Source organism: Atractosteus spatula, chromosome 3 (genome assembly GCF_055471065.1).
Source record: "Atractosteus spatula isolate fAtrSpa1 chromosome 3, fAtrSpa1.hap1, whole genome shotgun sequence".
Classification (NCBI taxonomy): Eukaryota; Metazoa; Chordata; class Actinopteri; order Semionotiformes; family Lepisosteidae; genus Atractosteus; species Atractosteus spatula.
Genome location: NC_142708.1, coordinates 71,472,145 through 71,488,782, shown reverse-complemented (window position 1 = coordinate 71,488,782; position 16,638 = coordinate 71,472,145). Strand labels below are relative to the sequence as shown.

General features: G+C 52.9%; 2 protein-coding genes across 4 annotated transcripts in view; one reads left to right on the top strand and one right to left on the bottom strand.

Moving 5' to 3' along the window:
• Positions 1–1,305: 1,305 nt before the first annotated feature.
• On the bottom strand, positions 1,306–11,339 carry LOC148838644 (uncharacterized). The gene is made up of 14 exons (XM_088911781.1): positions 11,211–11,339; positions 10,453–10,544; positions 9,696–9,792; positions 9,025–9,296; positions 8,138–8,301; positions 7,538–7,687; positions 5,603–5,698; positions 4,824–4,926; positions 4,447–4,505; positions 4,134–4,284; positions 3,748–3,856; positions 2,912–3,023; positions 2,317–2,816; positions 1,306–2,262 (listed from the first exon to the last, which is right to left on the bottom strand). Exons 1-14 carry the CDS (start codon positions 11,337–11,339, stop codon positions 1,306–1,308), a joined length of 2,991 nt encoding a protein of 996 aa, XP_088767907.1.
• A 3,225-nt stretch (positions 11,340–14,564) lies between these two features.
• Positions 14,565–16,638, top strand: part of rasgrp4 (RAS guanyl releasing protein 4) — a 48,494-nt gene continuing 46,420 nt past the window's right edge. For 2 of the 3 annotated variants that reach the window (XM_088912247.1, XM_088912246.1), the window contains exon 1: positions 14,571–15,013. In XM_088912247.1, the coding sequence (XP_088768373.1) occupies positions 14,991–15,013 (23 nt within the window). In that variant the 5' untranslated portion in view covers positions 14,571–14,990. Of the gene's footprint in view, positions 15,014–16,638 lie in introns of all 3 variants that reach the window. The other variant, XM_088912248.1, reaches the window with a different exon arrangement.

The following is a 16,638-nucleotide window of genomic DNA, read 5'->3' as shown; positions in this document are numbered from 1 at the left end:
CAGACTGGACCAGTGATCTCTGGACTGTAGGGTTACAATAGGACACAGACTGGACCAGTGATCTCTGGACTGTAGGGTTACAATATGACACAGACTGGACCAGTGATCTCTGGACTGTAGGGCTACAATATGACACAGACTGGACCAGTGATCTCTGGACTATAGGGTTACAATAGGACACAGACTGGACCAGTGATCTCTGGACTGTAGGGCTACAATATGACACAGACTGGACCAGTGATCTCTGGACTGTAGGGTTACAGTATGACACAGACTGGACCAGTGATCTCTGGACTGTAGGGTTACAATATGACAGACTGGACCAGCCATCTCGGGACTATAGGGTTACAATAGGACACAGACTGGACCAGTGATCCCTGGACTGTAGGGTTACAATATGACACAGACTGGACCAGTGATCTCTGGACTGTAGGGTTACAATATGACACAGACTGGACCAGTGATCTCTGGACTATAGGGTTACAACATGACACAGACTGGACCAGTGATCTCTGGACTGTAGGGTTACAATATGACACAGACTGGACCAGTGATCTCTGGACTGTAGGGTTACAGTATGACACAGACTGGACCAGTGATCTCTGGACTAGAGGGTTACAGTATGACACAGACTAGACCAGTGATCTCTGGATTGGAGAGTAAACCATTTCCTTTTTGTCAATCTACACCAAAAACATTTTAAAATAGTACCTTTTATTCTGAATAAAGACATATTTAAAAGAAATCTTACAAACATAACACTTAACACAGAAATGAATGAACACTGACAAAGTATTTATAGCAGCCAAGGGCAAGTCCAGTGTTCTTAGCTTTACTCAAGCCGTGGCTGAAAAGGACTCCGCAGTGCCTCCTGTTATCTGACACAAGTCACAACATCCCTGCGGCACCTGTAGGAACCAGGGCATCGCCATGGAAAGATGCTGCCTGGGTGAGGGATAAAGGGGCTCCAGAAGGGCTCTTTTCATGTGGTTGCAGCAGAGGGTTTTGAAGAATTTGGGGTTCATTCTGCCAGGCTCTCCCGAGAGTCCTGCTGACAGTGGCCATCACTGGACGTTTGTAGTTCGGACCGAGCCCCTGTCGCAGGGCCCGCAGGTGTCGCAGGTCGCGCTGTGGCCAAGCATCTCTTTGAGATGCTGCTGCTGTAGAGGTGATGTCACTTCCTCTTGCAGGCTAGTGGCTAGTAGCCAGACTCCTGGCAGTGCTGCTGGACAGGTCCTGGCTGTGGGCTTCAGTGCTGCTGCGTGTGCGGATATAGGGATCATGCTGCTGGCTGTGCTTGAGCGGTTACTGGGGCTCTGGGCCCTCGTGTCCCTCCAGCAGCCCCAGCGAGCTCTCGTGACTCAGAGATCGCCCGAACCTCCTTGCACCCTGCCTGCGCAGGCGCCCCAGTGGCCCTGTGGCCCAGCCGCCGCCTCCTCCTCCTCCTCCTCCTCCTCCGGCGCCCCCAAACCTCTGGGCGACACGCAGGACGGAGTTCCTCTGGAAGAAAAGTGGGGAGGTGGAGAGAGGGGAGGGGCGGTGCACGGCGAGGAGGGGAGCCCACAGCCGGCTGGAGAGGGAGTTGAAGCTGCGCACGCGGTCCGCCACTGACACCCGCGGTTGGGTCCTGTCTTTAGCGGATCCTGACCCTCTCTGCCCTTCGTGTGCCCCATCTTTCCCACCCTTTCCTCTCGGTTCCTCCTCTTTCTCCCTCGGTCTCAGTGCTCTGTAGCTCCAGCTTTCTTCCTCTCCGTGCTCCTGATCTTCCTCTGGCTCGGGATCACCCTGGAGAGCTGTGCTCCTCGACTCTTCTGACCTCTCCTCCTCCCCCTCACTCTCATCCATCTCTATGGAGATGCCTTCGGGCAGGCTGTAGGATCGCCTGGGGGGTCTGAGCTCCCGGCTGTCACTCCGGAAAACATCAAAAAATGGCCACTCCCCTGCATGTGCCATTTCGTCTTCTTTTCTCCCTCTTCCTTCCTGCAGCCCCGCCCCTTGCTCTAGCTCCGCCTCTGCATCCCCCCATGGTCCTTGCTCAAACCCCACCTCTGCATCCCCCCATCGTCCTTGCTCAAACCCCGCCTCTGCACCCCCCCACCGTTCTTGTTCCTGCCTCGCCCCTTGCTCTAGCTCCGCCTCTGCATCCCCCCATCGTCCTTGTTCAAACCCCGCCTCTGCATCCCCCCATCGTCCTTGTTCAAACCCCACCTCTGCATCCCCCCATCGTCCTTGTTCCAGCCCCGCCCCTTGCTCTAGCTCCGCCTCTGGATCCTCCCATCGTCCTTGTTCCAGCCCCGCCCCTTGCTCTAGCTCCGCCTCTGCATCCCTACCTCTTCCTTGCTCCAATACTGCCACTTTCTCCAGCTCCACCTCTTCCTCTCTCCCTCTGTGCTCCAGCCCCACCTCTCCCTCCAGCTCCTCCTCCCCATTCCTCCCTTGCATTCCACCCCCTTCCTCTTTCTCACACAGAACCTCTCCCTGCCCCTCCTCCTCGCTTTCGGCCTCAGTCCCTCTCTCCTGTCCCTCTCCTCTCTCCCCCTCTCTGTCTGGCTCAGGCCCTGTCCTACTCTCCCACTCCTCCTCTCCACTCTCTGTCTCCAGATCCTCTTCAGCTCCCTCCTCTTCCAGGGCCTCTGCCTCTGTCTCCGTTTCGCATGGCCAGACCTGAGGGCTGCCCATCTCAGCTTGCGCTGTGAGCGTTGGGGTGTCAGGGAAGACATTGATAAAGGTTTCGGGGTACAGGCTGTCCCCAGGGCTGTCGACGAAACTGCAGGTCAGGAGGTCAGGGTCATCATCCACCTCGCACACTACCACTACTGCAGAAGACAGAGAGGGACAAGTCAAATGGGAGTTTCGGTGTCGGAGAGCACACAGCTTGTAGAATTACAAAAATAAAACAGACTCCACCCACCTCTCTCTGGTCCACCAACGGGAGTGACAGGAGCTTCAGAGAGCCCACCCCCTTTGGAGCAGTTATGGCCATCCTGGCTGTCAGTCACCTTCTTCCTGCCTAACTCAGAGCCCTGCAGATCCAGTAACGAGAAATTGATTTCAACAAAGTCTACACAGAGATAAGCCATTACTCAGCCAATGATACTGCATTCTGTGCAGAGAACTGTGAAACACAAAGGCAGCAAAAGATGGCATTACGGAGAGCAGTACAGGCACAGGGTACAGGTGCAGTGGGGGTGTACACACTGGAGACACAGGTATAGAGAGGGACAGGTGCAGTAGGGGTGTACAGACTGGAGACTCAGGTGTAGAGAGAGAGGGACAGGTGCAGTGATTGTGTACAGACAGGAGAGACAGGTGTAGAGAGAGGGGTACAGGTGCAGTGGGGGTGTACAGACAGGAGACACAGGTATAGAGAGAGAGGGACAAGTGCAGTAGGGGTGTACAGACAGGAGACACAGGTGTAGAGAGAGGGGTACAGGTGCAGTGGGGGTGTACAGACAGGAGACACAGGTATAGAAAGAGGGGTACAGGTGCAGTAGGGGTGTACAGACTGGAGACTCAGGTGTAGAGAGAGGGATACAGGTGCAGTAGGGGTGTACAGACTGGAGACACAGGTGTAGAGAGAGGGGTACAGGTGCAGTGATTGTGTACAGACAGGAGACAAGTGTAGAGAGAGGGGTACAGGCGCAGTGGGGGTGTACAGACAGGAGACAAGTGTAGAGAGAGGGGTACAGGTGCAGTGGGGGTGTACAGACTGGAGAGACAGGTGCAATTTGTAAAGGAATGACGCACAATGCTGCCTGAGTCTCGCCCTCCCCAGCCACTTAGAGAGAAGAGTCGCAGTGACCTCCTGAACCGATCCCCCCTCTCCTCTCTCATTGCACACTGGGTAGCTGGGGGCCTAGGGTAAATACACAGCACATACACTGTCACACTGGGGCAAACACAGCCAGCGGGTCAAATACAGTCACCCCACAACAGTGTGACAACCCGTCACACTGGGGCATAATACACAGTGGGGTTAATAAGCACTGGGGAAAACTGTTGCACTGTCACACTGCAGCTCAGACAATGGAGCAAACATACACTCAAGGAGGGTTTAACAACCATGAATAATAAGGATTAGGAAAGCTGCCCTTGTTCCTACAAGAACTGTTAATCCTGCAGACGTGACTGACCTCTGCGCTCGCTTGTCAGCTGTTCTCTTGCCCCTCTTGCTCCTGATGGAGCGGTTAGGGGTGCTGCCCTCCCTGCGCTGGCTCCCCCTCAGCTGGGGCAGGACAGAGGCAGGGGAGCAACGGGGTGGAGAGCTCTGGGAGCACACAGGGTCTGAGACCGAGGGAGAGGAAGACCAAACCACCAAAAAAAATATATATATATATAACTCAAGCCGCACAAGCAGTGTGTGAAATGCTGGACCAAAGCAGTTACAAAAATCACCGATAATGTGCCATCCAAATGAAATCGGGGACTGCTATAGGGGACACTCACCACTGGGGGGCGACAGTGAGACAGCTGGGCTCTCTTCCCTTAGGTCCTGTATTGATCTCCTGCACACAAGGCAACGAAAAAGACAGTTACACCAAGCGTGTGTGCCAAGCCTCCCAGCCGAGGTGACTACAAGGACACTTAATTGGGAGGCAGAGAGAGACACAAACACAGCCAGACCCCGCAAAGGGACAGAGAGAGGCAGGCACCCGAGAGAAACCGAGACCACTACAGCAGGACAGCGAGTGATACACCAAGAGTGACAGCCAGACAAAGTGCGAAACAGAGAGCGAGTCCGCAAAACTCTGGGACTGAAGCAGTGAGACAGGGAAAGTGAGGCAGTGAGGCAGAGACACTTGGGTGGAGACACTAACTAGTACCTCTTCCTGGCAGAACCCTCTGGTTCTGGCACGGTGTCCTCAAACGCTTTCCGTTTGGTGACGAGGAGAGACTGAAGCATGGGACTGGCCTCCCCCTGCTGGCCTGAAAGGGAACAGCATGGTCGCACACCACTTCTTACATACCAGATGACATTGTCAGACTCTTTGCCCATACAGCCTACTAACGAATGCAACAATTTTAGAAAAATAAAGAGACAGATAACAGGTATAGTTTCCTGAGCCAGATGGTTGGTGGGAACAGTAACTCAACCAGTTAATGCACAGCTTGAGGCATACAGTCCAGAGATCACTGGTCCAGTCTGTGTCATATTGTAACCCTACAGTACAGAGATCACTGGTCCAGTCTGTGTCCTATTGTAACCCTACAGTCCAGAGTTCACTGGTCCAGTCTGGGCTGTATCATACTGTAACCCTACAGTCCAGAGGTCACTGGTCCAGACAGGGCTGTATCATACTGTAACCCTGCAGTCCAGAGGTCACTGGTCCAGACTGGGCTGTATCATACTGTAACCCTACAGTCCAGAGATCACTGGTCCAGTCTGTGTCATATTGTAACCCTACAGTCCAGAGATCACCGGTCCAGTCTGTACCATACTGTAACCCTACAGTCCAGAGTTCACTGGTCCAGTCTGGGCTGTGTCATATTGTACATTACTCCACACAGCTGCTGGTTCAGTTACTGTGAGGGTATGACTAAGGGCTCCTCAAGCACCAACAATGAACACTTACAGACACTATGATGAAAACTGCAACCATACCTGGGGTCCCCCCTGCTGCCCTCCCGTCTACAGGTACGGGGGTGCCAGTTGGAGTGCGAGACGTCATCAGCTTGTTGAATGCCCCCACAAACCGTTCTGAAGAAGGGAGACAAGAAAAGTAATGCATGATGGACTGTTGAAAGGTGGTGGAATTGTTTCTCCTAATAAAGCAACTTTAAATTTCAATCTGAGAGGAGTGAGAAAAAGAGAAGATGGTAAGAGTTGGAGAGGGAGAGGCAGAAAGAATACAAAAGGTAGAGAACTAGAGAATCCTGCCCTACTGCCTAGCCAAACTACACCATCTTCCCTTTCACAGAGTGCCCCCTTGGCTACATCCCTATTCTCTAATGCAGTGGTTCTCAAACTTTTTGGACCAAGTACCACCTACAAGTCATCATCTCATAGGAACCCCAGAAATTCTCAATGACCAACATGAGCGCGCATACATATAATAAATATTATAATAATAAACTTTATTTGATATAGCGCCTTTAAAGGTGGCTTCTCAAAGTGTTTTACAGAAAAAAACAGTAACAACAACAAATAAAAATAATAAAAAAGCACCATTTCAGTGAGAGGGGTGAGCCTGATTAGTCGAGCAAAGCAGATGTGAATTCATTTTTTGAGCCTTGATACAATTCACAACAGAGTCTAACAGATTTTAAATCGTCAGGCATTTTCTTGATGGTAAAGGTCTCGCGGTGGATGTTGCAATGCGTCCATTCATTTCTGCAGCAACCTCTCTAATTCGTGCACCTACACCGCTGTGTCGGCTTGTCATCGCTCTAGCACCGTCTGTACAAACTCCGACATTTTATCCAGTCGATGCCATTCTCTTCGATAAATTTATTCAGCAGCTGAAATATGTGCTCTCCTGTAGTTCCTGTGGGTAGCGGCTTACAGAACAGAAAGTCCTCATGGGACGTACCCTCAAACTCGTATCTAACGTAAACGAGCAAATTGGCCAAATCGACTACAGACTCATCTAATTGCAGTGAAAAACATCTCCTCATCTTAACGCGCTCTATCAGTGTACTTTTGATATAATCCTTCATTTCAATAATTATATGAGTGACTGTGTCTTTCGGGGGAGCAGCAGGTCAAGCTGTTCAGCAGCTTTTTCTCCACACATGATACGTGTCAGCTCTTTTGCCAACGGTAAATAAGGTTCTTCAAAAATAGTGTGGCTTACCTGCTTTAGCAATCCGCAAGCTTGCATTTTTCCGCATTTCCGTTTTTATTTCCGTATTTATTTGAAGTTTTTATTTCATGCGCATGGGAGAGAAACACAGAGACGCTCGGTGTATTTTTCTCAAATTAACTTAGAACAGTTCTTAAATATTTTTCTGTTATCTATCATGCTTTCCTGTGCTCACAAGATTACCAGCGTTCGTAGCACGTATTTCTATGCATTCCTGTGTTTACAACTTGGCATTGTTCCAAAATCACGCACATTCTCCTTCCTCCCTATTTGCTGGAGATACAGTAGCTTTTTTTTAAATACAATTGGTCACTTGCATCCATAGCACGCATTCCTATAGAGTGGTATAGAATTACAGAGTATCTCTTGTGTCCACTGAAGTATTAGCGCACACTGTATCGTAGTACGTAGGCTGCGTATTCAACACGTATTAAAATACAAAATACGAAAACCCGTCCCGATTTTTCAGCGCACACGACACAGTTCCAGGGTCATTTGGCGTACCACCTGGCGGCACTCTGCGTACCACTGCAGGTACGCGTACCACAGTTTGAGAACCACTGCTCTAATGCATTCATGTCCACCCGCATCTCATCTACCAGAAGGTACCTCCAGATTCCCCATGTCTTTCTTTCCATCTGCCACAGTTCTCTCCCTGGAGGTGGGCCCTAACCACCTCCACCCCCTGTGACCACCCCTTAGGCACTAACTCCCCGCCCCCCCCCCCACCTCACCGCCCACACTGCGTCTGTGGTGCTTCACCGAGCCGGGCACTCTCAGCCCCGCCCCTGTCTCCAGGGCGTCACCAGGGGGTGTAACACAGCCAGGCTCCGCCCCCAGCAACAAGCTCTGCTTCTTCTCCAGCATGAATGTGGGGATGACACCTGAAGACGGACCAGTCAAAACGGTCAGTCACCCCCTCACTCTCCCGAGACACCTCTCCTTCCCGTATTTAAAGAGCTGTTTTCCGAAACTGTGGCTTCCTTTGGGAAGGGACCCAATCGTGGCCCTGGAAGCCCACTTACCTGTGGAAGCTCTCAGTTACACGGTGTAATGCTTAATTGACTTAATAATAAATCTGGACTGTTTTATTATTAAACAGACTGAATGTTGTATTTGAGTAACATAAAAATCCAAACTTTGCCTCCTGGAATCGGTACTGTAGGCGTGAACACATCTACACCCTGTGCTGACGAGGGGGAGAAGTACAAACAGCCCCTCTGAGCTGCCCACACCAAGAGACACTCTCATGACGGACTGACTAAACCACAGGACAACCAGCGCAATCTCTCTCTCCTCCTCCCTCACACTCCCTCCATCCCTGTCTCACTCACCGATATGCTCGGCGTGTGTGATAAGTGCCCGCACCGCCGCAGCCTGGCGCTCCAGCATGGCCTCGGTGCCCACGGCCAGCCTGGACCCCGATATCGGGCACTGCATCAGGTTGGGGCTGATCACCAGGGCTAGGGAGCCCAGATCCATCCGGCTCTCACTGCTCCTGGATGGACAGAGCAGGAAGACGTTCCTGAACTTCTTAAAACAGCACTAGACAACCGTCAGACTCCCCCCCACAGGCCGGCCAGACACACACCCATCAGACTCCACCCCACAGCCCGGACACACACCCGTCAGACTCCACCCCACAGGCCAGACACACACCCGTCAGACTCCACCCCACAGGCCAGACACACACCCGTCAGACTTCACCCCACAGGCCAGACACACACCCGTCAGACTCCACCCCACAGGCCAGACACACACCCGTCAGACTCCACCCCACAGGCCAGACACATACCCGTCAGACCCCCCCCCCACAGGCCAGACACATACCCGTCAGACCCCCCCCCCCCACAGGCCAGACACATTAGAAATTCTTCTTTAGGGCTGAAAGTACCAGCCAGCTACAAAGAGACACAGAGAAAGAATGACAGAAGGAGAGAGAAATATTAGACAGAAGGACAGACAATGAGAGAGAAAGAGGTGGGGGGAGTGGAAGGGAAAAAGACAGGATAGGGATATAGATATAGTGAAGGAGAGTCTCTCTGAACTTCACAGCAGGTAAGCACCCTGCTCAACGCAGACTTCTGGACTGAAGACTGGGGTGCCTCTTTACACAATCCTGCTGATATGGGAATCCTGCTGAAGCCTGAGGATACAAGCGAGATGAGCTTCCTCTCTGACCTCATAAAGTCTCCCTCTGGCTGCAGCACCTGATTCTCACCTCTGGGCGGCGCTTCTCAGGAAGCTGCAGAGGTACCGCAGCACCCGCGCGTGTGCAGGGGGCAGCAGGGCGGTCAGCAGCAGCGTGGCTCCCTCCCTCCGGTCCTCACCGCCCAGTCCCTGAGCCCGACACAGCGCCCCCTGCAGGGCGGGAGGGATGAGGGGGGAGGGAAGCTCACGCAGGAACTGCTTCAGGAGGGTGGCCACGTCACAAGGCTGCAGGGCTGCCGAGAGAGGCGGGAGGAACAGGGGCTCCCCCTGCTCCAGGCGGGCCTGAAAAACAGGGGGAGAGGGAGACGAGCTGAGTGTCTTTACAGCATCTACAGAGCTAGTGGAGTGTTAATGTGAAGACACAATCAGACTGAGTGTCTTTACGGCATCTTCAGGTCTCACAATGGAGTGTTAATGTGAAGCTACAGGTGATCAGACTGAGTGTCATCAGAGTATCTGCAGGCCCGATGGCCCAGGCATTGCATCAGCTGACCTTTATCACAGAGGAACAGAGCTTCCCTAACAGCCAAACAGGAAGTGGAAGAACGAGCAAGGGAGCTTGAGAAAGGGAGCGGGCAAGTGAAGCAACAGGGCGCACAGGAAGAGCGAGGCTCACACACACAGGAGGAAATACTGACCACCTCTGCCCCTCACTCCACCCTCTCACTCTCAGTCAGTTACCCTGAGGACACGAATGCGGGTCAGGGAGCCGGTCTTTCTGAAGAGTCCCTCCGTGCCCAGATGGAGGGAGAGGAACTGGCAGGCATCAACCAGGAACCTTCCGAGGGAGGGAGAGAAGGATTTGGAAGAGGAAAAGTTAGGTTGGAGGGAGAGAAAGGAAAAGAGATATTTCAAACAATGAAAAGAGCAAAAGAAAATCACACTAGAAACTAAATAAAACATCGATGCCAACGCAGACCTTCATGTACTTGATAACCCACAAAGCCTGTGAACAAGACTGGCAATCATGCAGGGAGAAGCAGTGGCAGGAATGTGACAAGCCACTGTATGACATGCCTCACAGAAGGACAGACCAGTCAGGGACCGAGCAGCCCAGACATGGCAGCCGGACACGCGGAGCCAGACCGGCCAGGGTCCGGGCCTGCCGGACACGCGGAGCCAGACCGGCCAGGGTCCGGGCCTGCCGGACACGCGGAGCCAGACCGGCCAGGGTCCGGGCCTGCCGGACACGCGGAGCACCCCAGACTGGCCGGAGTCAAGCAGGTCAGGGACCGGGCAGCCGGACACACGGAGCCAGACTGTGCCAGATTACCTACAGACACGCAGAAGGCGAGTGAAACCACTGCTGTCGTCAATAACCTTTTCCCTTGTTCTCTTGTGACTGGCTTTCGCTACGCTTGTACAAACCTTATGACACCCCATGCGGATCGGCTGGAAACTGACGTTTTCAGTAAGGGGAGGACAAACAGGTACTCACTGTGGCACGGTGCCCCCCACGTCCAGCACCTCGCACTGCGGCAGGGAGGGGAGGTCTCGGCCAAAAGCGAAGACACGGTTTCCGCCCGTCTCCTGAGAGAGACGGCAGAGGTGAGAAACATGAGGCACCTGCTCAGCGTTGCTGGTAAACTGTCAGGTTACAGAGCCTGTTCTGGAAATCTTGGCAGACCAACAGAGTCGTTAGGGCCTGAAGCGCTTCAGAAGGAACGATGCCAACAGAAAAACTCAGTCAGCTTCACTTCAACAGAGCACTATCAACACAGATACACTGGCAGACCCACGGGGACAGACACCCAGAGACAGGCCGCCTGACCTGCAGGGAGAGACCCAGTCAGAGACATACCATCTGACCCGCTGTTCATTATCATAACCTAAAGGTCAAAGGTCGTTTGACCTCAGAACAGGATCTGTTGGTTGTCCACATTTTCTTGTTAGAGAAGTGAGTGCAAGCCAGTAGACTGCACTGCCATTTGAGGTGTTCCTAACTGCTCTTTAAATTACAGTAAAGAGTGTTGAAGTTCATCAAAGCCTGCTTATTGAAAGTTACCACAACGACCCAGTCAGAGACGGGCTGTCTGACCAGCTGAGAGAAACACAGACTCAGCCAGAGCCACAGGGACAGAAACACAGTGACCTAAAATTCATTAGTCATCGCAATAAAGCTCTTTGAATTCAGTCAGACGGGCAGAGAGGACAGATATAAATACGGATGAAGAGGTCCTAAAGAGGATTGTTTACCGGAGTCGGGCAGCCCGTTGCCTCAGCGTCTCCGTTGACGAAGTTCCTCCAGTTTTTGACTCGGACCCCTGCCGCTTTCAAGGCGCTGACCACGGCAGCCGCCTGGACTCGGTCCACGGCCCGGTTCATCGCCCGAGACTTCGGCTTGCTGAGCCCGGTCAATCGCTAAGACTTCCGGCACGCGCTCCCGCGGGGACGTAAGTTCCGGGAGAGATGCGGCTGCCGCCTGATGGGGGGGGGCGTCGAGAAAAATCAGATCGTTTCAGTGAACAGGCCCGCAACGGAACACGGAGAACGACACCCGAATAACGAAAAAAAAATGCCACTCACACAAACCACACTGGTTTACATCCTCGCCGAAAACGTCGCCGGACAACGAGTGTTTTTAAAATTTCCGGTATGACGCCCCCGACTCCGCTCCGGGCTGGCTCAACTTCCGGTGCCGGTGCCGGCGGGCGCCCCCTCTCGCACCTGTAGCGGCGCGGCAGTGACGTCAGCAGCCGCGGGAGGGAGCTCTCCGGGCTGCTCATTAAGCCTCCTTATAGGTTCGGTTAAATGAGGCGGCTCGGGGGCGTGAAGAAAGCCCGCCAAGCATCGTTTTTATGGCGGGTCTCGGGCAGCACAGTGCTCGCCTTGGAAGGCACGAAGACCATCGGGGTTAGACGATGTTTGGGCCACCGAGCCCGACCGGAACTCACCTCTGCTTCTGGGCGCGCTGGTTCGGGAGAAAGCGATCGGTACCGTACCTGCACGCTGAACGCCGAAGGCCTTACCTGCAGCCGCCGTGCGCGTCCCGTCACAAGACAGACTGACGACTTTATTGTCGGATTAGTTCTGTCGCCGGTGACAGACAGACTGTGCCTCGCGGGACGGTTGAACCCACGGGGTTCGGTGGGAAAGCGCGAACCCCCTCCACCAGCCCGGGGGTCATTAACGCGTGTTTTTCACGTGTTCGCGTGTTAAAACTACAGCACAACCAGTTTAAAAACACGCTGGGAAAACGCCCCCCTGTGTACTTTACACAGTCCGGAGGCTCGTTCTGCTCTCCGAGTGAGAGAGCGGCTCTCAGGAGCCGGTGTATACCGGTGGTACTGTCAGAAGTTCCTGTTTTTATGGAATTCTGACTATCTGGACGTGGCACCTGCAGCAGAGTAGTACGGACGAGTTTGAATTTGTCTTTACTACTTGCTTAACTTACACCCGTTTCGAAGACATTCGGGGATTCGATTGTGGTTAGTGGCTGCGCGATTTGTCTTTTTAAATCACCTGGAGCGCACAGCTCCGTCTCTGCCGTGTCTGTCGGTTTCGTCACCGTGTGAGTTCAGCCCGGACACCCTCGCAGAGATCGACAGTCGACGTGTCCTGCGCGGCTTGCTCAGGTCGCCGTGTTGCGTTTCAAACCTTCTGACGGCTCTGCGGGACGGTTCCAGTGTTCAGGCGCAAAAAGCTGACTTCATAAATGAGTGAATATGCGTGTTTCAGACACTGGAGGCCGGAGCCTCGCGTTTGACAATGCTTATCTTGACCTCCGCTTTCGGCCCAGTCTCACCTGTGCCCGCACTCTTGTTGCTGTGTTTGTGGGGTCTTAACAGTTTCAGTCTCTTCTAATTTACTGAAAACACACACACACGCTCATAACAATAATGCACACCTGTCTGCTTGAAGACGCCAACACGAGCCCTCACACTTGGACACACACACCCCCATAAAAATACTACACACTCGTCTGCTCACAGTCACTCACAAGCACACCTGAACACACACACGCATAAAAATAATACACACTCGTCAGCACACACAAGCACACCTGTACACACACTGAACACACCCATAAAAATAATACACACTCGTTTGCTCATAGTCACTCATAAGCACACCTTCACACACACTGAACACACCTCCAGTACCTGTTTACTCACAAACACAGGCAGTTCCAGATGGGAGTGATTAGGAATTCTGCGACTTGGCTGTCTGAGTCCACATGGAATGGAAGAGGCTTTATTTTGACAAAAGCACAGAACAGCCTCTCTGTCGCCTCTTCCTCCAGCCTCTTCCCCTGTCTCCCCCCTTTCTCCCTTCCTCTGTCCTCCCTCTGTTTCAACAAGGGGCTCTTTCACTCGGGGAGCTCAGCTGCTCACTTTGGGCACAGACCCCACAAACACTGATTCACTGTGTGAGGAGGGGGGAGGCTGTGTGGTCACTGTGACACGGGAGGGATTAGGACAGAGAGATGCACTCTCTCTCGAATGGGAATGAATACACCCGTGAACTGAACAACTTTCCTCACTTCTTTGCTAATTCTCCCACACATGGTCGACCCTTTAAAACTCAGTTTTCCTGGGAGATGGACACTGTCTCACTGACTGCCCAGTACATTGCAGCTTGTCACAGTTGTGTATGCAGGTACCCCTGGGGTTCACTGTCACAGCCTGAGGGCTTCACAGTGAGGCACTGCACACAGGTACCCCTGGGGTACACCCTGTCACAGTCTGAGGGCTTCACAGCAAGGCACTGCTCACAGGTACCCCTGGGGTTCACTGTCACAGCCTGAGGGCTTCACAGTGAGGCACTGCACACAGGTACCCCTGGGGTTCACTCTGTCACAGTCTGAGGGCTTCACAGTGAGGCACTGAACACAGGTACCCCTGGGGTTCACTCTGTCACAGTCTGAGGGCTTCACAGTAAGGCACTGCACACAGGTACCCCTGGGGTTCACTCTGTCACAGCCTGAAGGCCTCATAATGAGGGCTCTACACACAGGTACCCCTGGGGTTCACTCTGTCACAGCCTGAGGGCCACACAGTGAAGCTCTGCACACAGGTACCCCTGGGGTTCACTCTGTCACAGCCTGGGGGCTTCACAGTGAAGCTCTGCACACAGGTACCCCTGGGGTTCACTCTGTCACAGCCTGGGGGCTTCACAGTGAAGCTCTGCACACAGGTACCCCTGGGGTTCACTTTATCACAGTCTGAGGGCTTCACAGTGAGAGCTCTTAACACAGGTACCTCAGGGGTACACTCTGTCCCAGCCTGAGGGCTTCACAGTGAGAGTTCTTCACACAGGTATCCCTGGGGTTCACCCTGTCACAGCCTGAAGGCCACACAGTAAAGCTCTGCACACAGGTACCCCTGGGGTTCACTCTTTCACAGCCTGAAGGCCACACAGTGAGGGCTCTGCACACAGGTACCCCTGGGGTTCACTCTGCACTGGCCTGAGGGCTTCACAGTGAGTGCTCTGCAGGTTCCCTATCTCTCTATACAGATCACACTCTCTCTCTCTCTGTCACCCTCTGTCCCTCTCTCTCTCCCTCTCTCTCTCTCTGAGTGTGCAGTACAGCCGGTCCCCGTCTCTGTCAGAGACAGTTCCTCTATTTCAGAGAACAGGCTTTCTGAACTGGAACGGCTGGCTGGCTGGGGAGTTTGTGCCTCGTTGCTGCCGTGTTGTGGGTTGGTCCAGGTTTTGTTTACGGGCGATCCCGGTCGCTCCGGTCCCTGTCCTTCTGGATCTGTGTTTATTTGGCGTTTGGCTCCGGCCCCGTCTGGAGCCCGGCGGGGAGCTGCTGTGCGCGAGTAACGGCTGCTGCCCTGGAGCCGCCAGGCTGCGGAACTCGAACGCCCTGCAGTCTCACTCCCGTGAGCGCTGCGCCCCTTCCAGGACGCCGTTTGCCCGCCGCGAAGCGAGCGCAGGAGGGCGCTGGCATGGAGCCCTAGGGTGCCCACGCACCCCCCATGTCCACAGGAGCCACGCGCAGAGGAGGAGGGCAGAGTGGAGAGCCGCACCATGAATCGCAAAGACAGTAAGAGGTACGAACTGTGCGTGCAGCCCGTCGGCGTGTGTGTGTGTGTGGCAGTGTATGTCAGTGTACTAGTGTTTGTGTCAGTGTTTCTGTCAATGTACCAGTGTGTGTGTCAGTGTATCAGAAAGTGTGTGGCAGTGTATCACTGTGTGTGTGTGTATCAGTGTATGTCAGTGTACTAGTGTTTGTGTCAGTGTTTCTGTCAATGTACCAGTGTGTGTGGCAGTGTATCAGAAAGTGTGTGGCAGTGTATCACTGTGTGTCAGTGTATCAGAAACTCATGGTCAGTGTGTCAGTGTATTAGAAAGTGTGTATGTATCAGTATATCAGTGTATCAGAGAGTGAGCATGTGACAGTGTGTGTTAATTTATCAGAAAGTCTGTGTGTGTGATAGTGTGCGTGGCAGTGTATCAGAAAGCCAGTATCAGTATTGTTGTGTCCATGTATCAGAAAGTAACAGTGTGTGTCTCAATGTATCAGAAAGTCAGTTATCAGTGTGTGTCAACATATCAGAAACTCATTATCAATGTGTGTGTGTTAGTGTCTTTCAATGTATCAGAAAGTGTGTCTTAGTTTCATCGTGTCAGTATATGTTAGTCTCAAATTGTCAGCAAGTCTCTCATTGTACTGTATCATTTAGCCTGCACAGTGTGTCTCAGTGAGACTGTACAATGTCGGTGAGAAGGTGGCTGTACTGTGTCCCAGTGAGGCCGTACAACGTTAGTGAGAATGTGTGTCAGCTTGTTTCAGTTAAGAGTATCTTCTCAGTCCAGTGCAGAAGAGAGCAGTGCTCTGTCTGTGTGGTTTTGTATGTCGCAAACTGTGGTTTGTAAAAAGTTTCAAGCTTAGAAAATGCAACCTTTTTTTTTCTTGGTTTTGCTTTCCGTTGTTGAGAGGGCCGAGGGGAGGAAGGGGGGAATTCAGAGCTGTTTGCCGTCGCACACAATCATCCCCATTTACATAACAGTTTGCACTTGCTTTACCCATACGTACAAAAACTGGTCTATACGTGCATACCCTTTTCTTCTGTAGCATAACATTCTGGACACAGTGCTAACACGTCTGACGCAGAACCTGCACTGACAGCTTGCTCTCTGCTGTGCACGAGTGGGGACGGGTGCCACTGAGGTGGTCTTAACACAGCAGCAGGTGGAAGTCTGAGTCAAGGAGCCGATGGGAGTCTGCAGAATTACATGTGCTCAGTTTCTGACAGGAACACCCCTCCTGCCTCCAGGAGAGTTGCTGTCGGACTTAACAGGCATGTCGAAGGCTGTCGTAAGAACGCAAGAAAGGTTATAACAGAGAGCCCCCAGCCTGTTTGGTAGTTAGTAGCTTATTGACCCCTTGATATCATCCAGCTCATTATCTATTACTTGAAGGTGCGGGGGTATCGGATTCAACACAATGACTGGACAGCTTGTTCCATACTCCCACAACCCTTTATGTAGTAAGGGTCCTTTTGTTTTCAGTTGTACATGCCCTTATGTAAGCCTGTTAAAGGGTGCGGGAATGATGATTGACTGCTTATTCATCCCAGCCAGGGGGAAGTTGAAACACTTCAGATTGCACTGAAGCGACCCCCAGGACACAGCGAGGAGGGGCTGTGACAGGCTCATGTGCTTCCGGGGCACT